At 34.6% G+C, this 27,170-nt stretch overlaps 6 protein-coding genes and 1 pseudogene across 7 annotated transcripts; 4 read left to right on the forward strand and 3 right to left on the reverse strand.

The window, feature by feature from the left end:
- Positions 1–638: 638 nt before the first annotated feature.
- Positions 639–2,954, reverse strand: LOC107459944 (probable xyloglucan endotransglucosylase/hydrolase protein 21). Of its 2 annotated transcripts, XM_052259893.1 has the most exons (4): positions 2,616–2,954; positions 2,338–2,531; positions 1,008–1,204; positions 807–921 (listed from the first exon to the last, which is right to left on the reverse strand). In XM_052259893.1, the coding sequence occupies exons 1-4, from the start codon at positions 2,913–2,915 to the stop codon at positions 917–919; spliced, it is 696 nt and encodes a 231-aa protein (XP_052115853.1). In that variant the 5' UTR covers positions 2,916–2,954; the 3' UTR covers positions 807–916. The 2 variants fall into 2 exon arrangements, with proteins under 2 accessions (XP_015933752.1, XP_052115853.1); XM_016078266.3 differs by having other exon boundaries at positions 639–1,204.
- Positions 2,955–4,065: 1,111 nt separating this feature from the next.
- Positions 4,066–5,401, forward strand: LOC107459952 (xyloglucan endotransglucosylase/hydrolase protein 24). Its single transcript, XM_016078273.3, has 3 exons — positions 4,066–4,476; positions 4,573–4,766; positions 4,852–5,401. Exons 1-3 carry the CDS (start codon positions 4,201–4,203, stop codon positions 5,270–5,272), a joined length of 891 nt encoding a protein of 296 aa, XP_015933759.1. The 5' UTR covers positions 4,066–4,200; the 3' UTR covers positions 5,273–5,401.
- Positions 5,402–6,245: 844 nt separating this feature from the next.
- Positions 6,246–7,285, forward strand: LOC107459960 (probable xyloglucan endotransglucosylase/hydrolase protein 23; annotated as a pseudogene).
- Positions 7,286–9,244: 1,959 nt separating this feature from the next.
- LOC107459928 (probable xyloglucan endotransglucosylase/hydrolase protein 23) lies at positions 9,245–10,432 on the forward strand. The gene is given in 4 exon segments (XM_021143975.2): positions 9,245–9,607; positions 9,691–9,884; positions 10,143–10,227; positions 10,229–10,432. Coding segments are annotated over 4 exon segments (759 nt in total). The 5' UTR covers positions 9,245–9,331.
- Positions 10,433–12,819: 2,387 nt separating this feature from the next.
- Positions 12,820–14,138, forward strand: LOC127739549 (xyloglucan endotransglucosylase/hydrolase protein 22). Its single transcript, XM_016078244.3, has 3 exons — positions 12,820–13,183; positions 13,269–13,462; positions 13,561–14,138. Exons 1-3 carry the CDS (start codon positions 12,920–12,922, stop codon positions 13,958–13,960), a joined length of 858 nt encoding a protein of 285 aa, XP_015933730.1. The 5' UTR covers positions 12,820–12,919; the 3' UTR covers positions 13,961–14,138.
- A 316-nt stretch (positions 14,139–14,454) lies between these two features.
- Positions 14,455–19,367, reverse strand: LOC107459937 (calmodulin-binding protein 60 B). The gene is given in 9 exon segments (XM_016078254.3): positions 14,455–15,387; positions 15,560–15,834; positions 15,963–16,138; positions 16,211–16,371; positions 16,478–16,971; positions 17,382–17,443; positions 17,907–17,982; positions 18,496–18,647; positions 18,955–19,367. Coding segments are annotated over 8 exon segments (1,917 nt in total). The 5' UTR covers positions 18,594–18,647; positions 18,955–19,367; the 3' UTR covers positions 14,455–14,812.
- A 654-nt stretch (positions 19,368–20,021) lies between these two features.
- Positions 20,022–26,066, reverse strand: LOC107459919 (bifunctional dethiobiotin synthetase/7,8-diamino-pelargonic acid aminotransferase, mitochondrial). Its single transcript, XM_016078231.3, has 14 exons — positions 25,411–26,066; positions 24,919–25,089; positions 24,487–24,748; positions 24,103–24,183; positions 23,655–23,775; positions 23,161–23,309; positions 22,757–22,851; positions 22,360–22,475; positions 22,147–22,284; positions 21,610–21,743; positions 21,387–21,518; positions 21,009–21,143; positions 20,727–20,839; positions 20,022–20,472 (listed from the first exon to the last, which is right to left on the reverse strand). The coding sequence occupies exons 1-14, from the start codon at positions 26,037–26,039 to the stop codon at positions 20,292–20,294; spliced, it is 2,457 nt and encodes an 818-aa protein (XP_015933717.1). The 5' UTR covers positions 26,040–26,066; the 3' UTR covers positions 20,022–20,291.
- Between the last annotated feature and the right edge of the window lie 1,104 nt (positions 26,067–27,170).

The raw sequence follows: 27,170 nt of genomic DNA on the forward strand, positions 1-27,170 counted from the left end.
ATTGCAATTATATAATGCAAATGGACTTGCACATGCCTAAGCTCAATATATATACTGATTACATCTATATGAAATGCTGGGATGAATGGTTAAAATTCACCTACTCTCAGAGCTCCTTTTTGTAAAGCATGCATAAGCATCTCATTGCATAGACTAAGGGATTGTGTGTGTATCACTATCAATTGGTCATCAATAATATTTTTAATGGTGTGAGATTACATCTAATAGTAAGAGATCACTCACTTTTGTTTTGATAATTAAGTGCTGACAAAAAAACACCAAAATTACTGGCTCCCTAGACTTTTTCTTAAATTATTTATTACCAGTTATTAAATTATTCAGTACCAGTTAAAAATCAATTGCCTATTCTAAAAAATCTTCGAAACAAATTAAAACAATACAATGATGACAGAGCCGTTCACTTTTTGGCGGTGTCTAGATGGCTAGTGGCTTGCCTCTTCGTGCTACCCTTTTTTTGTCCTTATTCTCTGGTAACTTGTTAAACATTAAACAACCACCACTTAAATTGCTTCATGACTTGTAATGCTTGCCGAGAATAAAAATTAAAAAACATGCAACAAACGATGATTCGTTAGCTTATAAGTGCACAAACCACATTGGTTCTGCTCCCCTAAATAATAATAATAAAACCACCAGCAGTAGTGGTCTTGTTTACTAGTAAAAAAAAGATATTATTATTATTTTATTAACTAAAACTGTTAGTGTTACGTCACAATGGAACATGATACAAATAATTTAAACTGCAGAATGAATTGGGGAACACATAATTTGGAATCAGGTGGTTCGGAGCGTGCATTCAAGAGGAAGGCCCTGAGGGAATCGGTTAATGTCTGAGCAGTAATTATAAATCATGTAATTCTTCTGCACCCATTTGAGCTTCCTCTGACCGTTTGAATCAAGCTGTTGAGAAAGCCAAGAGTTGTTATTATTAGAGGAATTTGATGATGATAAGTTGCATGAAGAAACACCATTGGACCAAACACAACCATTGGCTTTCAAGTTCTTGAAGGAAGCTGTGAATGGAGCTTGGCTCCAATCTGTCTTCACAAGCCCTCCTCTTGTTGCCCAATCATCAGCGTTCCAGAGACTTGAATACAGTTTCATTGGTTGGTTCTTTGGGTAGGAAACACCAACACCCTCTAAGTTTTTGAACTCCCTTATTGGTCTTCCATCAATATAAAACCTGTTAGGTTGAATTTTGAATTAGTCTGAGTAGTATATTACTCTAATATTATTTCAATGAAAGATTTAGGAGATGACAATAAAAGAACAGATAACAAGAAAGATGAGAGAGAATATAATAAGAAGGCATGTTACAAACACTTTTTTTTCGAGTTTAATTACTCTTGTTAATTTATTATGAATAGATTAATGGCGATTTTTTAAGGATAAGATAAAAAATACAACTTACTTTTATACTTACAAATCATAATTTATAGAATAATATTCGATATTTTTTCTTTTGCATGTAAAAAAAATATTGACATGAATTATTCCAAAATAATAAAACGAGGAGAATTTATATGCATTGAGTACCAACGTACTCAAGAATAAATAAAAAGTTAAAATATTTAAGTTAGCATCTTTTAATAAATTATAACTTTAAATAAGTTATAATTACATAAAGAGATATAATTTTTAAAACATAACTTTTTATTTTAAAATAATCTCGTGAAGTAACTAATAAAAATCTAGCTAATAATAAATGGCTCATTTTTTTATATTGGTTAAATATATGTGTAATACATTGTTATTGGAAGATTAGGTGTTTTTTTAATATGGTGTTTTATTCAAATCAGACGATCCGATTTGTTTGAAAAAAAATAAATTACACCCTCCGATTTGTTTAAAAAAAATAAACTACAAATTGGAGGGTCCAATTTATATTTTTATATATTTTTTTTAAAATAAAAATCGAACGATCCGATTTCAACATTAAATTTTTTATTTTCGAAATCACAAATCGGACGTCTGATTTGTGATTGTTGGTTTAAAAAATGAAGCAAATCAGAGGCACCGAATTGTTTAAGCCATACCAGCGTAAAACTCACTCTTCTCACATTATTGTAAGATACACTCCTCTCTCTCACACACATGAAAAAGAAAAAACGACAATAAACTAATAAGGGCTTTTGAATTACACTCCATACTAATTAATTATCATCAACCAGTGATTAATTAATTTTTATTTTTAAAAAATATAAAATTAATAATTGTTAATTGCAGTTATTTAAAATTGGCTGGTTAAAAATAGTTTCTCTATACTTCTCCATTTTCAAAATATATCTCACTTATGTTAATGTTAACATTACTCACACAATGTGTGCAGGATTCCAGAGAATGGAATAGGTGTGAAGATTTGCGGTTGGATCAAACCAGAGATAAAATTGTTGCTCTTTGCCACCTTTTCCTTGTGTATACACATTTGTATGAACTACGTACGGATCACCACTAAGATTTCCCAAGAACTCAAAGTCTATCTCATCCCATGATATTCCATCTGAACGTAACTACATGCATAGTTTGTTCACAACTAATCATACATAACTAAATGAATATGAATGGAAAAAATAAAAAATAAGCAAATGACTTACGTAATAAGCAGTGACAGTGCCAGCAGAATTTCCAGGGACAAGCTTGATTTGCATGTCAATCTTGTCATACAGATACTCATTTTTGGATTGAAAGCCAGAGCCAGAAGCTCTGTCTAGAGACAGGGTAAGAATCTTGCCACTATTGAGAATCTTACCTCTACCGTCGCCCCAAGTGATATCAACTTGTTGGTTGAAATTGCTACCAGCCATAGAAGAAGAAGGCAAAGTGATTATTAGGAACAATGTTATGACAATCACAATCAATGCATCATTATTATTGTTCACACAAGCAGCAGCCATTAGACAAAACAGGTTTTTGTTTACGTGAGACACAACAGAATAATTCGTATTTATTTGTCATGAGAAGTAAATTGGTGTACTACAAATTTATAGTGACAACATTGGTATGTGTTAGAATTTAGAATTTGAAAAAATAAGAATAATAAAAATTAGTTGGTGGTAAGATGAAGTGGGAAGATGACAGTTGGATAGCAAATTTAGTTTGTGTCATTTTTTATTTTGTTTCAGTGGGCTATTAAATTATTAACAGAGCGGTGGTGGTCTCTGTGTGGACTCTGCCTGAATTAATAGAAAACCAAAGATTTTTTTGGCTTATTCAATCAATTCTTTTGATTCAAAATGGACTATGTTAAAGGTTTCGGTGACCTCTGCTCTGGTATGTTCCAGAGAACCTATTTCATTATTATCTTTGTTGAGTCAGCTTTAGAGACGCACTATTGTGTGTTTCTATTTGGTAATTCTTTTATCGGTGAAAAATTTAGGTGAAAATTTAATTAAATCAGTGAAATCATCCAACGACTTTCAAATATCAACTTCACGTAAAGTCGACTGCACTTGAATTTCCACCTTTATATTTTAAGCTGCATGGTTTCAATGATATAAATTTAGATTTTTTTAGTAATTTTATCTAAATATAATTTTAAATAATATAATCTAAATAATATTTAATTTATTACAATCTATTTTAATATAAAAGTATTCAAATATAAATCAAGTTAACACTAGTTCACTCTTTATCAAAATCAATTTAGACAAATTCACGTTTTAAAACTTCAATTCAAATACAGTTATAGATTTTGTTAGAAGGAAAGTAATTATTATTTGAAGGAAGATGAAGAACTCCGATATATCTGTTTGACCAAATGTTGGGGCTCCAAGTGTTTGGGTGATTGTGCTTTTATTCATGAATTGAGTTGGGCTTCAAGAGTAGTTTTTTTAATTAACTGGTTGTTATTGCATTTCACCACTACGCTCAAAATGAATTCTAGCAAATACAACCTGCACTGAATATTAATTATTATATCATATCAATTGTAAGAATTCACTGTAAGTTTGAAACAAAAAAAAACAGAATGGATAATTGACAAAATGCCAAATATAATTGACATACTTATACACTTGGTAGTAAGGCATGGCTGTTTCACCGTCTAAACCACTTCCTGTTATAATTGACATCTGTTTCCACTATCACCTCACACTCACACACATTCTCTTTATTCATTGAATCTCTCGTCATCACATCATTCATCCTCTTCTTTTTCTCTCCTAAATTCACAAGAACAACATGCTTCTGCCTTATCCCACTAGTGTTGTTATGGTGGCACTATTCACTATGACGATGATGATGATGTTGTGCGGTGGCGATTTGCATAAGAACATTGACATAACATGGGGTAACGGGCGTGCCCAGATGCTCAACAATGGCCAGCTTCTTACTGTGTCCCTTGACGCTGCCTCTGGCTCTGGATTCCAATCCAAGGATCACTATCTTTTTGGCCACTTTCAAATTCAACTCAAACTTGTTCCTGGAAATTCTGCAGGCACTGTCACTTCTTTCTATGTATATTCACTCCTCCTTCCAATCTCTTTCAATTCTCTTCATATTATTATGTTAATTAATTTTTTAATTAACTAAATAGAATGTTTACTAATGTAGTTACAATCAGAAGGATCAACTTGGGATGAAATAGACTTTGAATTCCTTGGAAATCTGAGTGGCAACCCGTATATTCTTCACACTAATGTAATCACGCAAGGTAAAGGTGGCAGGGAGCAACAATTCTATCTATGGTTTGATCCCACTTCTGATTTTCACACTTACTCAATTCTGTGGAATCCACTATGCATCATGTATGTATCAATTAGTTAATTAGTTAATTAATCTAAAGTCATGCATGTTTATTTGTTTCATTTAATTAATAATTTGTGTACTCAGCTTATACGTGGATGGAATTCCTATTAGAGAATTCAAGAACTATGAATCAAGGAATATATCATTTCCAATGAAGAAACCAATGAGAATGTATGGAAGCTTATGGGATGCTGAAGATTGGGCTACAAGGGGTGGTCTAATCAAGACAAATTGGAGTGCAGCTCCATTCATTGCATATTTTAAAAATTTTTTTGTCAATGCTTGTGTTGAGTCTACTCCTCCTTCTATTACGTCTTCTTGCACACACCCAAACAAAAAGAGTAATAATCATAATTCCGTTGGTGAAAAATGGATCACACAAGGGTTGAAGCCCTCTGAAGTAGACAAACTCAACTGGGTACACAAGAATTTCATGGTCTATAACTATTGTTCCGACTTAAAACGCTTCCCTCAAGGATTGCCGCTAGAATGTAAAATAAACTAATAATGTCATAATTAAGATAAGATCTTCATGGTGTAATGCAACCGAAGAAGTATATATGTATAAAAGGAAGGAAATAATAAGTTCTTATGTTCCTTAATATATACATTTCATTTTGCAAAATATTCAAAATAGTTAATGATTTAATTAATTGATTCTGAGATTGATTTTTGTTAGGAGTACTTTAAATATATAAAAATGTTGCCAGCAGGTTTTAAATTAAAAGGAATAATTTAAGGTCATCAATCAAAATATATGCATGATTATGTTTTTTTGTGCAATATCTTTTGTTTTTTGTACAATTTTTAGTGACTTCTATATTAGTAACTTAAGTGACTCAGATATTAGTATTTGTAATAGATATTATAACCAATATTAATGTTAGTAGTACTTTAGAAATCATATATTAATTTTTTTCCTAACATTACTCTCCCTTGTTTTTTTACTCAATGAGTTGTTACATTCCCATATTTATGAGCACTAAACACTCACTTGTAGGTTAATCTCTAATCTTAACATTTAATATGTAATATTACATTATATTATCTAAAGAATATTTAAAATGTAGTTCTGCTCTTTTAAATTATATAAGCATATTAATAACATTGATCACATTAGAATAAATTGACAAAAAGAATAATAATTTAAAAAGTATTCTATTTATAAGACAGGTACTCCATCGGTTCAAAAAGAAAAAGTTTAAACAGTGTGATATTGCTTAATAGAAAAGGATACTTACTATATATTCTTTCGTTTACACTATAAAAAACCATTCTTGCAAGAAGGCATGCTAGCCAATTCCACCATTCCCTTTTTTTCTTTTTTAATATTTTATTTGTTACAAATATTCTCCGTTGCACCTTGCCTGCTCCTTCAATTCCTTCCACAGTTCCATAGCACCACTATAAATACCTACTTCTCTGCAAAGAAACAATTCCCTGACTCTCAAGTATTACTAACACTCTACATTATTGAAATGGCATCTTTTCATTGTTCATTAATAGTAAGTATTTGTGTCCTCTTTGCATTGCTGTTATCGGCTTCAGCTGTTAGACCAAGAATTTGACATCACATGGGGTGATGGGCGGGCCAAGATGCTCAACAATGGGGAGCTACTCACATTGTCACTTGACAAAGCCTCTTGTTCTGGTTTCCAATCTAAGAACGAATTTCTCTTTGGCAAGATTGACATGCAGCTCAAGCTTGTTCCCGGAAACTCAGTAGGTAACTCTATCCCCTCATGATGTTTTTATTAGTTAACAATGCTCATTGATTGATTGATTTATATATGTATATCAGTATATGGTATGGTATGCAGTTATCATCAAAGGGATCGAATTGGGACGAAATTGACTTTGAATTCTTGGGAAATGTGAGTGGAGAGCCTTACATTCTGCACACCAATGTGTTCAGCAATGGCAAAGGCAATACAGAGCAACAGTTCTATCTCTGGTTCGACCCCAGTGCTGATTTCCACACCTACTCCATTCTTTGGAATCCTCAGCGCATTATGTAAGCATTAAGCAAGCATCCTCTAGAAATGTTATTTAATAATATAATGTGCAAGTTTTGCTAATAGCACACCTTTATTTGATTATGATGATGTCAGGTTTTCCGTGGATAGTAGTCCAATAAGGGAGTTCAAGAACATGGAATCAAACGGAGTTCCATTCCCAAAGTCGCAGCCAATGAGGATCTACTCCAGCCTCTGGAATGCGGATGATTGGGGCACAAGGGGTGATCTTGTCAAGACAGATTGGACCCAAGCACCCTTCACTGCTTCTTACAGAAACTTCAATGCAAATGCATGCCTTCATTCTTCATCATCATGCAGTTGGACACAACAGGGCAAGAGAGGCTGCGTTGGGTGCAGAAGAATTACATGATCTACAATTATTGCAGCGACGTCAAAAGATTTCCTCAAGGTCTTCCCCCTGAGTGCAGTTAATGCATAATCCTTCTAGATGTTTATGTTTGACTTGTAAGGTGTTTTTTTTTTTTGTCAATTCATTAATTCTTTTAGGAAAAGTCTAGGGGGCCAGCAGTTTTGTTGAATTTTGGCCAGCATGTAACCAGCAGAGAAATGTGAGTCATTGGATGAAATCTCACACCAATCTCACACCATTAAATTATCATTGATGGTTATTTGCTGGCTACCAATCACAAAAGTTGCTGCCCCTAGCATTACTCATTCTTTTATATACCTACATATACATGTACGTCAAGTAAGTAAACTACGGTGTGGTTCAGTGGTTGTTGTTGATGGGTTTCTTTCTTTGACTTTGTTACATTAAGACAAAGAGTAATTAAATGTAACATATGAATGCGCCTTTTGTTATAAGTCGTGGCCTAATTTATCAACTCGTCGCCGCTGCACGTGTTGTAGTCTACCACCTAAAGAGGCAACAAATTAAAGGTGCAAAGTGTGAATGCGATTGACCGAAAGAGGCAACAAATTAAGGAACGCAAGTATAAATGCCATTCACCTATGTTAACCGGTAATTTTAATTAAACGAATGAGTTCCCCATAAACCATTATTAGGAGGCTGTATATGTTAATCGGTAATTTTAATTAATCTTCTTTTTGGATTATTGGTGTCATGGTGTGTGTAATATAGGGAAATTAAATATCTAATAACTAGCTAATAATTTTTAAAGAGACAAAAAAAATAGCTAGAACTTGCCTTATTTAGTACTCATTAATTGTCGCAACAATTAATAAATGTTAAATAAGGTAAATTATGGTTGTTTTTGGCTGATTTTCTTTGGTTACTAAATATTTCTGTACTAGTTATTATTAAGTGATGATTTGTTCTTACCAAGTCATTAGCAATTATAAGTGACCAACTTCATCTATACCACTCAGGCTACAGAAACAAACAATAAATAAATACAATTTATAAAAAAAAGGGACAAAAAAACCCTATCATATGGTTCTTGCTACTATTCTGTTATTCATTCTCATTGATTTAATTAACGACTGTTTATTTAAGGAATAACTGTCCACTAAGTGGCAATATATTTATCTCATTCAGGATATTTCTTTCCGATTGGAGGAAAATATTTGTATTTCTCTCGAAAAAGCATTTTGATAAACGTACGCCGCTTAATAATGCTTTAAACGTTGATGTTACCAAGAGTAGTGAAAATAATTCTTCTCCTTGACTCCATGATTTTGATCTTTTTTCTGAATCCTATTTATAAACTTTTATTTATAAATGGATGCCTCGGAGACCCTGTAGAGTGTATGTGATGAGAGGGAACATGAGTAACCAAAAAAAAACTGCTATACAGCTCAATATATGCACACATATTTGGACAATGTTAATAGGTCAAATATAAATATATAAATATAAATGGCGAGTAAACATTGGGTGGGCTTGTGAATATCGTTGGGGACGGGGTAGTAGGTCAAGGGTGGTGTCACCGCCATGGAAATGGTTGACCATATCCAATTGTTAAATCTTATCCAGTTTGACGCACTTAGAAGTATAAAAGTAAAGCATTGAGTTTAGAATTAGACGCTAGCCACTTACCTGAGGACAGCGACAATAATATTTGTACACACAAAAAATATAATTTATACATATATTTTTTAAAATTTACATATATAATATAACAAAATTTATTTATTAAAAATAATTTAATATTTAGGCTAATTAAATAATAACAAAAAAAACTAAAAATTGCTAGTTTTAAGAATTTTTCATTACCATTAACAAATTAAGATCGATGGTTAAATAAATAAGACATAGTTTTTGTTGCGGTATTATGATATGAAATGAGCTTTTGCCAGCTTTGTTACCATTGTACAAAAGATTTTACAACTATGAACAGCTTAGCCACGTCACGGGACCTTCCCGACCCTTTTCCTTTCCCTTTTACTTTTCCTACTTAGCTTCGTTATCCATAATCATCACACGCTTATTTCCCACTATATATACCCCCTCCCTCCCTCTTAACCCTTCACTCCACAACACAACCATCTTCTCTTCTCTTCTCTCCTCTCATATTACTATCAAACTCTTTCAATTCATCTATTAATTCTCCATATATATATACATGGCTTCATCAAAAGTAGTAGTGCTTGTTGTTCCCTTACTTGTGATGAGCTTTTGCATGGTGTCATGTTGGGGTGGTAACTTCAACAAAGACTTTCAGATAACATGGGGCGATGGTCGTGCTAAGATACTCAACAACGGGAATCTGTTGACCCTGTCCCTTGACAAAGCCTCTGGCTCTGGTTTCCAGTCCACCAACGAGTATCTGTTTGGCAAGATCGACATGCAACTCAAACTTGTCCCTGGAAACTCTGCTGGCACCGTCACTGCCTATTATGTATGTAACAACGACTATATTTCTATAACTGGTGATCATGCTGTTGCTTCGTTCTAATATTAACAAATCTTCTCCTTTTTCAGCTATCATCAAAAGGAGCGACATGGGATGAGATTGACTTTGAGTTCTTGGGGAATTTGAGTGGCGATCCTTACATCCTTCACACCAATGTCTTCAGCCAAGGCAAGGGTAACAGAGAACAACAATTCTACCTTTGGTTTGACCCAACCGCAGATTTTCACACTTATTCTATCCTCTGGAATCCTCAACGCATTGTGTAAGCACCAATGTTATAAAAAATAATGATATTCTTACACTAAAATCAATTACTAAAATCAATCACCAATATATTTGTGTATAAATATATGTATAGCTTAATTTATTCTTAATATATATTTATATTTTAATATATATTTTATAATTGACTTTGATGGCCAATTTTAGTGTATACGTAATTTAATCTTATTATTATTGTTATTAGCTTACTAACTAAGCGAGGTTTAAAAATTTGTGGTTATTATTATTATTATTACAGATTCTCCGTGGATGGAACCCCTATAAGGGAATTCAAGAACTTGGAATCAGCTGGTGTTCCGTTTCCAAAGAACCAACCAATGAGAATCTATTCAAGTCTGTGGAACGCAGATGATTGGGCTACAAGAGGTGGACTTGTTAAGACTGATTGGTCGAAAGCTCCATTCACTGCTACCTACAGAAACTTCAATGCCAACAATGCATGCATCTGGAAGAACGGAAGATCATCATGCAAGAGTTCCTCATCATGGCTGTCACAGGAGCTTGATTCAACGGGTTTGCAGAGGCTGAGATGGCATGTTGCATGCTCTTATTATTAGTATTCTTTTATTCTTTTATATAGTTCTTTAATTTGTATTACGTTAAGTCGTTAATCGCTGCTACTTGTTGTTCTCTTTTTCTTTTCTTTTTATAAGATGTACAAAATATGTATCACGTGTACAAGTGGGTCTTTATATCCAAACTTTATACTATTGTACTGTACTACTACTGATTAATAATAATAAATTAAATTACTACTAGCTACTAGCACCACATGTGGTCTTAAATTATACCTTTTCCGATCCTTCGGTACACATCAATTTCTCATTTTAAATATGATAAAGAGAAAGTTTGGTTTTAATTAAATGAGGCTCTGAAAAGAATATCAATTGAAGAGAAAGAAAAATTATAAAAGGTATAAAATCCATGACAAATAAAAAAGAAACTTAATGTGAGCCATTTACAAATAAATAAAGTATAATTACATCAACTTTCTTTATAACCTTTATAATATTATTAAAATATAAATTTAATTTCAATACATTAATAGAAGAAATTTATATTACATCTAATTATGTAACCACTATGGTAACATAATTTAAATTTACCAATCTTAACAAATCAATGATACACCTCTTACTTTTAAAGAATTTAGAGGAAAATAAGCTGTGAACTTATTTTATATTCAAAAATAAACTTCAACTCTATTTCATAAATAAAAGGTACATAAATTATTTATACTAGTGGAGAAGGAAAAGCCTTCATGACTCGAACAATGTAGAACTAATACATAATACAAAGTTCACTATCCTAAATATAATATGAGACTTGTATTCCCTTATTATAATTAACTAATATAATTAACTTATTAACTCTACTTGCTCCTGTGTAAGTAACATTATATTAACATTGATTATATGAATGATTAATCTAAAATAATAGATATAATTAAATACTGAACTTGAACGTTTTACATTCTTTATACATCAAAATTAAACTTTTAAAATATATTAAATAGTTAATTTTTTTCGGTCAATATCAATCAACTATTTTATTTCTAAATTCTATGTTCTAAATTTTAGACACTGTATTATTATTTTTAAGTTTTATATCTTAAATTATCTAAAAATAAAGTAAAAAAAATACTTTTTTAATAAAAATGATCTAATATTAATTACTTAAAAATTAATTTTTTATATTTTTTTCAAAATTTAAATACAATTTTTTGGCTAACAAAAAAGACCATAATAAAGAGATAAAAAAAATTAATATATTGATCTACAAAAAAATTGATTCCCAACTACTTTTTTTTTTTGTCAAAGATAAAAAAATTTGAATCCGTTAAATTTGAATATGGGGAGACTATGCTCCCAACTTCTTTTTCTTAATTTTTGGATTTGGTGCATTAATATAGGATGTTTCTACACACCGAATCATACTTTAATAACGCAATATGTTTGTTTTAAATTTTGTAATATACAAAAAGATTGATATAGTTTGAAGTATTTGAACTGCTTTTAAGGCAATGAAAGAACACGAGGGCGTTTATTTGAACAGGTTAACTCCTACCATTCTGACACAAAATCTTCGGCATATATTGGAAATCAAAGTAGTCATAAGAATTTCACATCATCATGGAAAAATTGAAAGTAGTGTCACATACTTACATACATGACGATATACGAACATCCCAGACAATCCAGTTATATGTGTCGACGTAATCAATTAAATTATCATTATTGTACTCGATGATTCTTGAACATTGTTGAAACTAAAACGAACGCAGTGCCGTATATAACTCAATGGCAGTTAAGATAAAATTTTAATTTAGACATAATCTTCCGACGAAATTATTATTAGTATCCGCCAATAAGGAATACCGAAAATAACAGGTTGAGAACTAGGTAAAAAAATTGATATAATACTGAAAAATTATAGTAAGAAACAAAGCAAAGCAAAGTGGGGTGGAGGCAGCACGTGAGCATTATGTTAAAAATATGTTAGCCATAAGAAGAGGTCTTGTCCCAATTGGTTGAAATGGACCAGTGGCGGTGCTGAAAGACCCTTCTTTAAAGTTTTATTTATTTATTTAGCTGTAAATGTTCCATGCTGGGTTGGCACTTTGCTATGTCACCTTACCCAACAACTGCATCCCCACAACTTGATAGATACTCTCTACTCATTTTAACTTTAATGCGCCTTCCACCACTGTTTTTCAAATTCAATTATTAAGAACCCAAACGCGTCAAATATGTTGTTATATCTAACCTACATATTATTATTATTATAGTCCTAAGATATCACCTATGACAACAACTGTGTCCAGCTTATTAGGCTTAACTCAATGCAATTTCGCACGCTCTTTCCTCATTTCATATCATCTCTAACTTGCTTGGTATAAATACCAACATTGCCTTCTCTCCTTCACACAAGTACTACTCAACCTTCTCTAATATCAACACTACTACTCATTTATTACTATTACTGTTGTTATTGCATTCTTTCAAAGCCATACAAATGGCTGCTTCAACTCTCTCCTACTTGCTTCTAATCCCTCTTCTGATGGTTGTTGCATATGCTGGTAACTTAGACCAAGAATTTGACATTACATGGGGCGATGGACGAGCCAAGATGCTCAACAATGGGGAGCTACTCACATTGTCACTTGACAAAGCCTCTGGTTCTGGGTTCCAATCCAAGAACGAGTATCTCTTTGGCAAGATTGACATGCAGCTCAAGCTTGTTCCTGGGAACTCTGCTGGCACTGTAACTGCCTATTATGTAAGTTATTGTCATTGTTGATATTATATAATGTTGTGCATGCATTGTGATTGGTTTTGATAAATGTGAGTTGCTATGTGTGCAGTTATCTTCAAAAGGAACAACTTGGGATGAGATAGACTATGAATTCCTTGGGAATTTGAGCGGAGATCCGTACATTCTTCACACCAATGTTTTCAGCCAAGGCAAAGGAAACAGGGAACAACAATTCTATCTATGGTTTGATCCTACGGCTGATTTCCACACTTACTCCATCACTTGGAACCCCCAAAGGATTATGTAAGTCCTTATTATTATTAATTGCATAAGCTATGTGTATATACTAATTCTATTTATGGAGACTGACCATATATTTATTTGTTTCAATCTTGATTCAGATTCTCAGTGGATGGAACTCCAATCAGAGAGTTCAAGAACTCAGAGAGCATGGGTGTCCCCTTCCCAAAGAGCCAGCCAATGAGAATATATTCAAGTTTGTGGAATGCAGATGACTGGGCAACAAGAGGTGGACTTGTGAAGACAGATTGGACAAAAGCTCCATTCACAGCTTCATACAGGAACTTCAATGCTGATGCTTGCATATGGTCTAATGGGGCTTCATCTTGTGGTTCTGGTTCAGGTTCTTCCTCTACTAGCAGTTCATGGCTTTCACAAGAGTTGGACACTACGGCACAAGAGAGGCTAAGATGGGTGCAGAAGAACTACATGATATACAATTACTGCACAGATGCAAAGAGGTTTCCACAGGGTTTTCCTCCAGAATGCAGAACCTCTTAAAAACAAACAAAATGTAGTGCCATTCTAGCTACTCTAGTTTCGGATTCCACTATTATTTTATTGATGCAGCTATTGTAATTGTAATTTTCATTCTTTCATTCATTTTCAATTTTGTCACCACTACGATATTGATTATGTATTCTTTTATGTATGAAATATATATATTCTTTTTGTGTGTTATATCTTGTGTCTTTTCACTTTTGTAATTTCTCATGGCCGCGATAACAAAAAAAAGGTACCGTGGAACAATCAAAGCAAATTTATAAGGTACCTTGCAATGTGATAAAAATATATTCGGTTCCACCATGGCCAATTATCCTAGGGGTAGATCCAGTATCAAACCAATAGCCAGAATAACTTCTTGTAAGAACCTTTAATGTTTCTAATACAGCTAAGCATAATCAGCAGAACCGATGTACAGTTAAACAACTCAAATTTTATGCCTAAAAAATAATTCAAAAAAGAAAGAGCACCCTAGTAGACACATGACAAAATAACTCGATACAAGTAGGTAAGCTCATTTATACATTAATCAACTGAGTTGATAAATCTTAGTTAAAATACAAAGTGATCCATAAACATTCGACCCTAGAATCCCAAAGCCAATGGAAAGAAAATAAGACGAGTAGAGCAGCAACATCAAAATCAGAATGAACGACAGAACAAATGGCAATCGAGGTTTTTCCTAAGCATCAACATACTGTACAGGACATTGTACTGTACAAGGTGCCGTCAAATAAAATACACATGCATTAATCAATATCTAGTTGGCACTGACGAAGACAACTAAATTTGCAAAATATCAGTGAGATCTTAAGGCTGCTGTTAAGCTTGCAATTCTTGTCAAACAACCTAATCATCTAACTCCTCTATCTGTGCCCGCTTCTCAGCTGCTATCTTCCGGATAAAGAAGCCCCACCTCATTGCTGCCTTGATCTTTAGCCATCCCACAACTGCTCTGCCTGGACGAGCGCGATCCTCATCAAAGTTTGGCATTGGCGTTTGCATAAATGATGGGAATGAGAAGCTATCGTCAGTATTCGTGGGGGCATGACCTCCCATGCTGAACAGGCGAAGCAAGTGCTGCATGTCCTCATTCTCTAGCATCTCGTGACTTCTTAAGCGGATTTCTTCCTCTGAAAAGAATTCATCAACACCCCTGTCCCTGTTGTGTGACCAGTCATCGAATGGATTTAGAGTAGATGGCTGGACAGAGGAGCTACCAGCGTGGAACCCTGATGATGATTGAGGAGGACCAAGAGCTAACCCAACCGTGCTATGATCGTTTCTCGTGTTCTGGTTTTGGTGCGCATTGTTCATTAATTGGTCACTAGACAGGTATAATGAACTGTCAAACTGGCTCCGGGAGTTGGAGTTTGCTATCAGTGGCTGGTTTGGGTATCTTGTTACCAAATTATCATTATAACCTGAAAGTGCATAAAGTTAGCATGTGCGTACTCTAAGGGGAACAAAAAGACACACACACACACACACACACACACACAAATCAGAAAGTCATAACAAGAAATAATACTCAGGAGAGATGACAGCCCCCAACCCAGAAGAAACCAGGTTAAATTGGAGGTTGAGGATGCTTACCTCCAACCAGCATCCCTGAATTCATTTGATGTTGAGATGGAACAGACACTGGAAGGGATTGTGATTGCAGCTGATGATCTAAACCAGTAGTGTAATTGATTGACTCCATCTGAAGTTCATTTTCAGGTGTATCTGGCCTATCATTTTGTGCAGCACCCACAAGTGTTTTCCCATCATACTCTACAACCTGCTCCCAATTCTCATATGCCTTCTTCACCAACGAATCCACATAAACCTGGACTTGCAAAGGTATTTTAAAGGTATCATAAGTTTAGCTGTGTTATGGTGGTATATGCATGAGGGAGGGAAAAACATATACAGAGCATTGTGAAAACAATTATATTATTGCCACCAACAGAAAGGCATTCCCAACTTTTAGAGAAAAACAATCATCTCAACAAACACATGAAATTGCTCTCCTGTTATAAGACCACGCAGCTCATAGATGTGGTTAAAAATAACACCAACATTTCGCGTATCTTCTGGGTAATAAACATAGAGCTTCCCACTTAGGACACAAGTCTTTGCATGCTCTAAGAGAGCTTCCCACATCTTGTTTGACATACCACTTCCAAGGATCTACATTTGAATGATATGAGAAACTGCCTGGAAACACCTAACTTCAAGATTAACACACAAATCTAAACTTACATTCCGCAGTTTCTGTTGATCTTTAACCACAAGACGAAGAAAGTCTTCAACAGTGAATATTCCAGCATTATTCAGCTTCTTGTGAAATGACCCATCCTTGCCTATCTTCTCCAGTCTCCATACATCATCAGTCAATGCCGGAGGATAATGCTTCTTATATACTGTAAAGACGACAAACTATTAAAATTTGAAGATGCTATCACGGTGTAGGAGCAAGCAGATCACTGATGCTAAAGAAAATTAAAATATGCAAAATCATGTCCCTACATTCTCCTCTATGATCTTTGACTGTAAAAGCCTCTGTTTTAGCTTCACGGATGCGCAGAGACTCGGAAAAACCTTGCGCAACCTTCAACCCAAGCCTGAATTTCCGGCTCCTTATCCAGCTTGAATTATCTGTGAACGTCAGTTCCCCCAATGTCCCAACTCCTTCTTTGAGTGTCACTTGCAGCTCCCCAGTCAACAGGGGTCTCTTTCCTTCACGTTCCTTCACCACATGGCTTTCAAATTCCTCTTGAGTCCAACCTTCATCATCCTCATTATTAAAATCACCCTCAAGGACAACAACATCAAGTTTCATACAGGCTTCTGGACCAGATGTCACAACACTTCCAGTATTGGCATCAATAAGAACAACATGGATTGGAGCCCCCTGCTCGCCTTCCACTTTTCCTCCAGTGAATAGGGGAAGAGACAGCCGGGACCTAAAATGCAGCTGCAGGTTTCTGCCATCCGGACCTTCAATCATTTTTGGAGAAGACCTGGAAATTTTCACATATAAGAAAAAAGTACTAGATTCATCACTTTCATTTAGAAATCAGCCAATAACTCTTTTTTGGGGCAGGTCTGAGTATATAATCATATAAATAGCCACCATGACATGAAATTATTAAGTGTCATCCTATTGCTTCATCATATTGCAGTACACCACCATAAGATAGTTTCCAAATAAAGAGAAAGGATCTCATCTTCAACGCCAAATAATTTGGTCTACTACAGAAAAAAAGGACTAAAAAGTAAGAATATAGAACTGTCTATTTATAACTTCCTGGCATCCGATTCTATCTTTGCATGATCAACATACAAATGCAGGAACAGGAAAAAACATTCTTATAGATTATGGGAAAATATTTAGAAATTAATTTCTTCAAATTTTAAATAATTCTGATACCTTCCACCACTAATTCTTGCAGGACCCAACTTCACAAGAGCACGCTCCACTTCTTCACTCACCTGTTTAACAAGTACATTAAGCAAATTATTAACCTAGTGTAGAAAATTAGAAGAATAAGGAACCACATCATAAAAGATCACATGGAAAGTGATGTTTTTTAACATATGATCCAACTAAGAAAGACATATCAAGGGAAGAAGTAATTGCATTACTTAAAGTAAACATACAAGATGCTGTAAACTAAAAAGGTCTCCTGATTCTAGCAAAATTAGTAGGTAAACTAATTTCTGATTAAACAATGCCAGTAGCCAAGAGAATATCTAAATCAATGATGCATCATGCATGGTCAGCATGGATAATCCTAATCTATGATGGAATATCCAAACATTGCTTGAAAAACAAGTAAAAGGTAAATAACCTTTTAGAATATAGAACCATTGTGCCACCCGCCAAAAAGAAGTGGAAAACAAACACACCAAACAGAAATCTAAATATTGGAGAGCAGAATGAAGAATTTCTTACAACTCTACGAAGAATAGGTTCTAATGATGAGCAAAGTTTCTGCAAACTGTCCACCTTGAGAGCTTCCACAATAACACTGCAAAAGGCAATGTCTATCAAGAATAGGAAAATAGATAAAGAAACATAAAACAAATATGCATATGGGTGAAGACTAATCTCAGGTTAGCACATAAAGTACAACCACAACTTCAACTTAGGGATAACAGGCTCTTCTTGTGATAGCGCATATTCTATTTCAACTACCAGATAAGTTTGAGAGCCAACAAAAAAAATAAATAAAGAAGAGATAACTAATTCTAAAAAGTATATCCTTAAGTGGTATGCAGGGGGTTCAATCAAACTTTGGTATTCCTTTCACAAGCTTCCAACGGGAAAATTAGTAGGTAGGCGGCTTGCTGGTTAAAGAACTAGCAGTGCGATATGCCCAAAAATAAATTTAGATTAATTACTCCCTACCCACACACACCATAAAAACAAAAAGGCCTAGCAAAAAAGACTATCTTCTCAAAATATAAATTACCAAACGCTATGAAGTGATGATTGTAAAAAAAATAAAATGATGGAAGATGAGAGGGTAAGGAAGAAGCACCTGGCAAGCGCAGGCCTCTTTCGTTCAGGCTGGTCATCTTCTCCACCCTCAAGAGACCTCTTCCCCATGCTTTTTGCGTCCCCAGCTGCCCTCTGCATTTCACACTCACTCGCTTCTAATAATAATACCCTAAGTTACCAAATCTGCAACAACTTCAGAAAACCACCAAAGTCAATCACCATTATGCAATACACGTCACAAAATTATCATAGTATTAATTATTAATTATTATTAATAATAAACAAAACAGAGAAACCCTAGCAACAATAGCAAAGGAAAGCTAGAACAGATCTAGAATACCATAACAATACAAACAAATAAAACCGGGAATTTCACTAAAATCTTCAAATTCCAAGCTTGCCAAACTCCAATCCCCCAAACGAGCAATCTCGACCGCCAAATTCCACGAAAAATTTGAGGAAAAGGGAAAAAAAAGAACTAGAAAGGAGCTGAACTCACCAAGAAAGCCTCTGCTGGTTGCAGAAGTGGAAGTTGAAGAACGGAACCCGGGAAACTAAACTGGATGATGCTTAAGGTGTTACTGTTGCTGCTCCAGAGAGAGAGAGAGTGTTTGGTGAGAGAGAGAGACAGAGAATCGAAAAACTAAATAAGGAAAAAAGGGAGGGGGTGTTGGCGTTGTTGAAATGTAAAAGAAGTCATTCAGTTTTCGTAGGCTCGTATAATTGTGGTCAACACTGGCGACTTTGTCTCTCAGCTCAGTGGGGGAGGAGCACTCATCTCCTGCGTTAAGGAACACCCTGCTCTCTTCCTACACTTACCCAAATAGGGATAATCCTAGTCGTTTATTCTTCTCCGCGGTGGCGCGTGGGTTTGATGAGCGGAGCATGATTGTTTACGGATTTGGTGGGTCGCTGTCGTCGAAGAGGAACGGGAGCGATCGTAGCCGTACGTTAGTTGGATGAGATAACAACCACAATGAGGCGGGCACTTGCCACGTCACTGACGACACCTTGTGCTTGTAGCCTTGTAGTTTGCTCGGATGACGTCACCGTCATGATAATTGGCTGACATCCTCCCATCTTGTACATACTCCTATTTCTTCAAGGAACTAAACAAAACTAATTGTACAACAGTATAGCCGAAGTAATTAGCTACGTCCTCATATCGAGATTTTACTATAGATTTTACTAAATTCAAATCTTATGAAATTTATTTTCAATTTAGTCATATGAAAAGTGAAAACCACTACAACAATGTATATTAAAATTAGCTATTAATATAAAATATATATTAAAATATAAATATATTAAAAATAAATTAAATAATATATATTTATATATAAATATATTAATATATATTAATAACTAAATTTAGTGTATAAATAATATTTTTAAAATTAGTAAGGGGTATTCAAATTTCAGTATATTATAGACAACGAAAGAAAAATCAGCATATTCTAGACACCAAAAAAAATAATCAGTATATTCTATTTTTTTTTCCAATTTATTATACTCGAGCTCAAGATCTAAGGATAGCAAGTCCTGAAGTACTTATGCTAACTAAAATTAACCGGCAATAAAGTAATGTGCTGAATATTGAAACCTTACAACGAAATTAACGGAAAGAGAAAACTAACGAATTTGATTCCCTAATAATTGAATATACTTATCTTCAAATTACCTATTATTATGGTTTACAATTGACATCACAGAAAAGAATAATATGGATTTGCAATCTCCTCGGGTGCTTCTCCAACCCCCTTGACCTAGGGTAGGCCAAAATCAAAAGAATAAAACACCAATCTTGTCGAGCAAACATTAAACTTGTCGAGGATCTCAATTATTGCTTCCACTAAATTCTTCAAGCCTCTTATAAAGTTTGACAAGTATCTGATTACAAATATCTGTAGACGTGCAGGGTCCACACAAGAGATATATGACATTACCAAGAGGCCTCATGTAAATTCCATCTTCCCGAAGATTCTGAAGTAACGATCTTGCATACAAGGAGGCATACCTGTGGGAAAATATATATTTTAGCAAAATCTATTCAACTCATGCCCACCTTTGTTCCCACAAATCGAATAGGTGGATCATCAAAATGATCAAAATTGAAGATTTATTTGTACATTTTACCCAGGAGATGATGAGAAAACAAGTTTGAAATTTGAGAGACAAAAAAAACCACAGGTATAACAATAATCCTGAAATTTGAGGTGTTCAAAATTATTGGAATGGGGATCTAAGGGAGAAATGGGATGAAAATAATACCCAGCATTACGTCCTTCTGCTTTTAACTCCAAGGCACAGAGAGTCCCTAATGCAACGACTCTTTCAACTGCAGGATGTGACGAGATCTTGTGAACCATTTTATCATCCCATAACTGAAAATACACAACACAATATCAAATGAACATAACTTTATAGTGAACAATGATAAACTCGAGTGTGTATATAATATAAACCAAAATGATGTCAGAATCAGATCTCATAATTTTAAGAAAATCATACAAACTAACTAGTTCAAAGAAAAGAAACTGCACTTAATCATACCTCTTTAAGTAATCTTCCTCCGGATGTGGCATTAGGGTTGGAACAAGGATCTTTAAACCATTGGATTGATTTAACAGCAGCCATGCAACCCAAAGCATGTGCAGAGTAAGAATGTCCATGCAAGAGAGCCTTGAGCTAACCAGAACAAGAGGACATATCACATTAATATGACATCAAGACACTGTTGAGGAACATGGCTTTCCATAAATAAACACAAAATACTAGCACGAAAAGCTAAATGGCTAAAACAAATATCAAATATTCATAAAAATTTGGAACTTAAAAATAGAAAAGCCATGATTTGTTGCATCCAGAAGCACTGAAAAATAAAAATAATAAAAAATATATATAAAAAGAATGTGGGGGAAAATAAAGAACCTTTGATTCTCCAATAAATGAATCAAACACAGCATTTGTTGCCAAGGTGGCAGCCAGTGGTATAATTCCACCTGTCATCAGCTTCCCAAAGCAGGCTATATCTGGTACACAATGGATTAGATCCACTGCAGTCTGAAATGAAATAAAATTGCTAATCAAGTAAACGAAAAGACAGTTTTCTTTTTGTAAATAAGAGAAATGAGAGGTTATCAAGGTAAATCACCTCTACTCCCAAACGCCAAAAACCTGTAAAAATCTCATCAAAGATAACCGGAATATTTCTACTCCGACACTCATTAACAAGTACTCGCTGAAACAATGGATCAACCATATGCATTCCTCCAGCACCTTGTATAACTAAAGAAAAGTTCAGGTCCAAATGAGATTATAGAAATTTAGGGAAGTAGGTGCAACTATTTTAATTTAGAAATCTAAATAGACAATGGAACAACTAAAGAATGGAAACATCTTAAGAAACCAAGACAGAAAAGCAAGAAACTTTTGCTTTTTGGAAGATCTAGAGAGTAGAGACCATATGCAATATTTCCCTTGCACAGGAAATTGCATTACTGTGAGCATAGCTCTAATATATTATCACGTTGATGTGTGCTAAGTGAGTAAATGATTCTTGTTCTGTTTTTCTCATTCATATTTATTCATTGGAGAAAGTAATATCAACAGATAAGATCATTAGAGGGAAAGGAGGAGAGTTTGGAATTAATATGACACTTCAAATTATGCAAGCTCATAAAATTCTTGCCTGGTTCCATAATCAATGCTCCAATATTATTGGACCCTCTATATCCAGATAACAGTTTTGATATGTAAGATGAATAGACGGCAGCAAGCTCAGAAGTATCCCTGCCCTTGAGAAATATTTCATCACGTGAAGCAAAGGCTGTGAAAGTGTCAACAAAGAATATGACGATATTCTAAACAAGAAAGGAATTAGTGTTGAAATTTTGAAACTTACTGATGTTACCAAGTTTCAGATTTTCAATCTGAAACCCTTCAGGCAATGAAAGACTCCACGTATTGTTGCTCATGAAGACAGAAGGAGGATCCACAAAAAGACCTCTTCCTGTGTACCTATGAAATTAAGAATTGAAACTTAGAAGGGTTTCAGAAGTATAAACTAGTTTAGAAAACAATAGTACAGGAGAGCAATCTTGAAAACAAGCTCCAAGGATTTATTAGCTTCCAACACCTTTAATACTGCAACATTGACCAAGAGCCCATGTTAACTGGATGCCAAAACTAAGGAGCCCATGTAGCTGAGTTACTCTAATTTAATATTTATCGCATATCTCCTTGATAAAATACAGTCCACTTTTATTCCCCACATATGTAGTAGAAGAAAATGTCTATACCATGGTTGCTGCAGGAAGCCTGTATAAGATGATGGGGCCTGTGCTTCCATAGCACCCAATGTGTCACCATGATAAGATCTCTGAAGTGCGAGGACCTGAAATAATTCGCAATAATTAACCGATATATGTACTTTATATAATAATTAAAAATAAAGTGGAAGAAGTTCCTTCTCATTATAATTTATACCAGGTATTTGAAGATAGTGAACAAATACACAAGCACCTAATGGGAAACTAGAGTTTGAAGTTTGAACATAATATATCTGATGATACCATTTTCCACCACCATGTAAACTAATCATACGATGATAGCACCTTTCTAGAATATCAACCTCATTCGTCTTAAACTCAATATAATCACGCAAAAGCTGCAGCAGATTAATTAAAAGACAAAAGGTACCAACCATGAGCTCAGTAGATCTCTCATTAGTGGTATCCTCAAGACAATTGCGAACAAGTCCATGATCAACAGAAAATTTACGAAATGCCATCTTGAGTGCAATTTCAATTGCAGTGGATCCATTGTCAGAAAAATATGCTCGAGAAGCCCAACCTACATGAACACTAGCCCATCAAAAACTATATGGAAAATGGAACATTTTCAGCAACTATATGAAGAATTTAAAGCTGCTTCTAACATAATAATTATCACCATCCAATGGATAATTCTGATGAATAGTAAAATTGTTTGTGTAGGCAGTAGGACTGTACTGAAAGGTAACATTCTAAACCCTAGTATTCCATACTGATTTTATATCTTAGGATGAGAATCATAGTATCAGACCATAGAATAAATATAAATAACATGCAACTATATAATATTCTGATTATTAAGAGAGGAGAGAGGAGGCGGGGGGAGAGTGGTTCAAACATGAACGTCAGAAAAGGACATCCCAACCTTTTCCCACACCATCAAGCAAAAGCTCGGCACAATTTAACGCTGGTTCATGAACATTTTCAGGAAACATTACATGCCCAAATCTTGCAGCAGCATATCCCATCTCCCTAGCAAGCTCAGCCTGAAATCACCTAAACGGAAATATATATACATGAAAGGAAAACTTCAGGGATGCTTTTGATAAGGTGCATCCAACTCTTAATAAGCTTTGCAAACATTTGGCATATAATAGCAAGATACATAGCAAGTCTAAGTACACTACTACAAGCAAAATAACCACCAAGCCTTTTCCCACTATCAGCCAACAATTTGACAATCCCATCCAACAATAAAAGAAAGACTTAAAGAATATATTTCAGAATAACCAGCTGGAGAGAGAGAGAGAGAGAGAGAGAGAGAGAGAGAGAGAGAGAGAGAGAGAGAGAAGAAAGAAAGAAGAGGGGATGACCTGCAATATAGCATTAGGTCCTTGAGTCCACCAACTAGCACAGGCATCAAATAGCGGAGCTACAACTTCTGTGCTCTGAGCCTTTTAAAAAACCCAACAAATTAGAATCATGTAGTAACAAGTTATCACTTATCACCATATAATGACACCTGTAGTAATTGTATAGAATTCATGACTCTAATTCTAAAATAAACACTAAGTGCAGCAAGTTCAAGATAGTTCGGTCTCCTAAGATATTCCATGTAGTATTGCAAAATAAAAATTCATAAACTTAAGAAACAATATTAAAAATAACTAATATAGTAATAACAAAAGATAAAAGAGAAATGGCAATTAATCAAAAAACTTTTGAGGATGAAACCAAATATTCCACTCGAAACAAACCTTAAAGACTGCAAAGTTCTCACCGCAACGTGAATCAATTACTGTTATCGCTCCCTCTGGTACAAGCTTGTGTTGAGTGAAAGGCCACCAGATGATATCCCTTGCCTTCCTTGACATGTCATGAAACTTTTTAACTCTCTCTAGATAAGCAGAGACCATTATTTCCCTTAGATTACTAAATAAATTATGAGAACCTTCAAACCATTCCATTAGGTCATTTGACGGATCTTTTGGAACAGGGGGTAGCACTAGAACAGGAAGCCTGCATGAAGAAGTGAACAACAGTATATAAGTAAAGATCATACTGAAAAACAGAAGAAAAATCGAGACAAAAATAAGAAACATAGCTTATCCTTCAAGAGTATGAAGATTTCTCTTTATGTAATGCCACAAGCAGAAAGCAAATATAGCAACTAGTATGATCAGACTTACTTGTTCCGCATATAAGACATTATTGGACCCTCATTTAGAAGGCCGTGATCTTCAAAAACAACAGCAACAACATCATAACCTCGAAGAGTCAAGCTCTCATAAGCAGAAATTGTTCCAGAAATACCTCCCAGCCTCCCATCTCCAACCAGAATTGCTGGAATACGGAAGGGCCTGCCAGAAAAATGACACAAGAAACATAATTCACGGGAAAAAAATCCATGGATACAGCACAGCACATCTATGCCACAACATGCACCACAGGTTTATTATCACTTCCTGAAAATACATGTACCACACTTTTCACTCTGCCAAAACATTAACAGTTTGACCGTAAAATTCCCATGGCTACAATCTCAAAAACATTAGCAAGGTTCAAATAGGGGACCTAGAAAAATGTGCAAGCCTTTTGCATTAACATATAAATTGAGACATATATTCATTTGAAATTGAAATTGTAACTAAAACACCAAAATTCTGGAGCACCAAATTCACCTATATAAGTCACATTGAAGTGATCCAGAAGCACCGGGACTCGCAACTCCACCTGCAGTTTCCACGACACACATAACCTCTGATCTCTCCTTACCAACCCCACTTTCCACCACCTCCCTGAAACACCTCTGCAATGTTTCCAGCACCACCGAGTCCTCCACAGCTCCACTTTCCCTCTCTGCCGCCAAATGCGGCGACACAGCCTCTTCCCACGCGTACAGCGTCTTGCAAAACAACCGCGAAGACCCAATCCCCTCGCCGCCGACCACGTTCTCTTCCTCCGGAAACCTAGCATCGTTGCCACGGTTCCCCGTAACAGCGGAGGAGGCATTGAGGAGGACATGTGAGGCGGAGAGGGAAGGGTTGGTGAGAAAGAAGCAGGAGTTGAAGTCAGAAGGAAAGCCGGTCTCAAGGGGCTTGAGGTAGTGGAAATATGAAGGGGAGGAGAGGAGGGATGAGGCTGCGATGCCGGTGGAGACGAGGGTTTTGCCGACGCCGGTGTTAGATCCCCATATGATGTAGATTGGGTGGGAAAGCGGTAGCTCGAGCGGGTGAGTTGTGGCGGAGGAGAATTGGCGGCGGTGGCGGCGGAGACGGCGAAAGAGAAGGAGAGAGTGAAAGCGGAACATGGCAGAAGAAGCGGGGACTGGAGACTGAAGTTGTTACCAACAAAAGGACTGGCGGGGAGTGTGGGTTTAAAAGGAGAGAAAAGCTAAACCAATTGAGCAATGCTAGGAGCCAGTTATTTTTGTAATTATTAGCCATCAATTAGCCATTAATGATAATTTGATGGTGTGAGATTGGTCCAATAGCTAACCTTTTTCTGTTGGTTACATGTTGGCCAAAATTCAATAAAACTGTTGGTCCCTAAACTTTTCCAAACCAATTAATATCCAACACCTGACGTCAGAAATAGTAATACTACATAATTACCAAATATTATTATTTTCGTCCAATATTTTGCATTTATATTTAGAGAGTTTAGAGATTAAAAAATTACATAGTCTATACTTATATTTATTAAAATTTATACACATAAATTAATATAATATATATTTATATTTATCAAAATTTATATATAAATTAATAAATTTTATTTATTAAAAATAATTTAATATATAATAACTAAATACTAATTAAAATTGTTAAAAATTGATAAACCCTAGATAATAAAATAACTCAACAAAACAAAGTGATTATTTATTTTTATTTTGACAAAGAGTTGTTTGTTCTAAAATGACAATAATCTCAAAATATTCAGATTATTAAGTGATTTTAGTATCAAAACATATTTTTTATTTTTTTAATAATTATCAAACAGCTATTTTTAAATTTATTTATTAACTAATCTTTCATATATTATTTAATTTTAAAATTTATCTTTTATTTTTTATTTATTATTTTGTTATTCATTATTCATATATTTTATTTAATAATTTTATTAATAACAATTTGAAACTATACAAAAATAGATCGTTTATCAATAGTGACCTAAATTCTAGCATGGTATATTTTATGAATACTTATCCATATCAACAACTTCGCTTCAAGAGCTTTGACCGAGTTCTGCTTAAAACAGAAAAATAATCTTTGAAATTCACTAACAAACTGAGATTTTCGGACCAGCAAACCACAGAAAATATCCCTAAAAATTTGACTAATAAGCTTAGCACAACGGCTATAAGTCAGGATTCCTTTGCCTATATAAGTCGACCATCCAACCTTTCTCAAGATATGCCTTTTTCGCAATAATCACTGAT

Source organism: Arachis duranensis, chromosome 1 (assembly GCF_000817695.3).
Source record: "Arachis duranensis cultivar V14167 chromosome 1, aradu.V14167.gnm2.J7QH, whole genome shotgun sequence".
Taxonomy (NCBI): Eukaryota; Viridiplantae; Streptophyta; class Magnoliopsida; order Fabales; family Fabaceae; genus Arachis; species Arachis duranensis.

Coding starts and splice junctions, on each gene's coding strand:
- LOC127739549 (XM_016078244.3), top strand. CDS start 12,920: ATGGCTGCTTCAACTCTCTCCTACTTGCTTCTAATCCCTCTTCTGATG. Junction 13,184..13,268: donor GCACTGTAACTGCCTATTAT/GTAAGTTATTGT, acceptor CTATGTGTGCAG/TTATCTTCAAAAGGAACAAC. Junction 13,463..13,560: donor TGGAACCCCCAAAGGATTAT/GTAAGTCCTTAT, acceptor ATCTTGATTCAG/ATTCTCAGTGGATGGAACTC.
- LOC107459952 (XM_016078273.3), top strand. CDS start 4,201: ATGCTTCTGCCTTATCCCACTAGTGTTGTTATGGTGGCACTATTCACT. Junction 4,477..4,572: donor GCACTGTCACTTCTTTCTAT/GTATATTCACTC, acceptor TTACTAATGTAG/TTACAATCAGAAGGATCAAC. Junction 4,767..4,851: donor TGGAATCCACTATGCATCAT/GTATGTATCAAT, acceptor TTGTGTACTCAG/CTTATACGTGGATGGAATTC.
- LOC107459919 (XM_016078231.3), bottom strand. CDS start 26,039: ATGTTCCGCTTTCACTCTCTCCTTCTCTTTCGCCGTCTCCGCCGCCAC. Junction 25,090..25,410: donor CTTCAATGTGACTTATATAG/GTGAATTTGGTG, acceptor TTTTTCTGGCAG/GCCCTTCCGTATTCCAGCAA. Junction 21,744..22,146: donor AGCATTGATTATGGAACCAG/GCAAGAATTTTA, acceptor ACTTTTCTTTAG/TTATACAAGGTGCTGGAGGA.
- LOC107459944 (XM_016078266.3), bottom strand. CDS start 2,915: ATGGCTGCTGCTTGTGTGAACAATAATAATGATGCATTGATTGTGATT. Junction 2,532..2,615: donor GCACTGTCACTGCTTATTAC/GTAAGTCATTTG, acceptor CTATGCATGTAG/TTACGTTCAGATGGAATATC. Junction 1,205..2,337: donor TGGAATCCTGCACACATTGT/GTGAGTAATGTT, acceptor TCAACCTAACAG/GTTTTATATTGATGGAAGAC.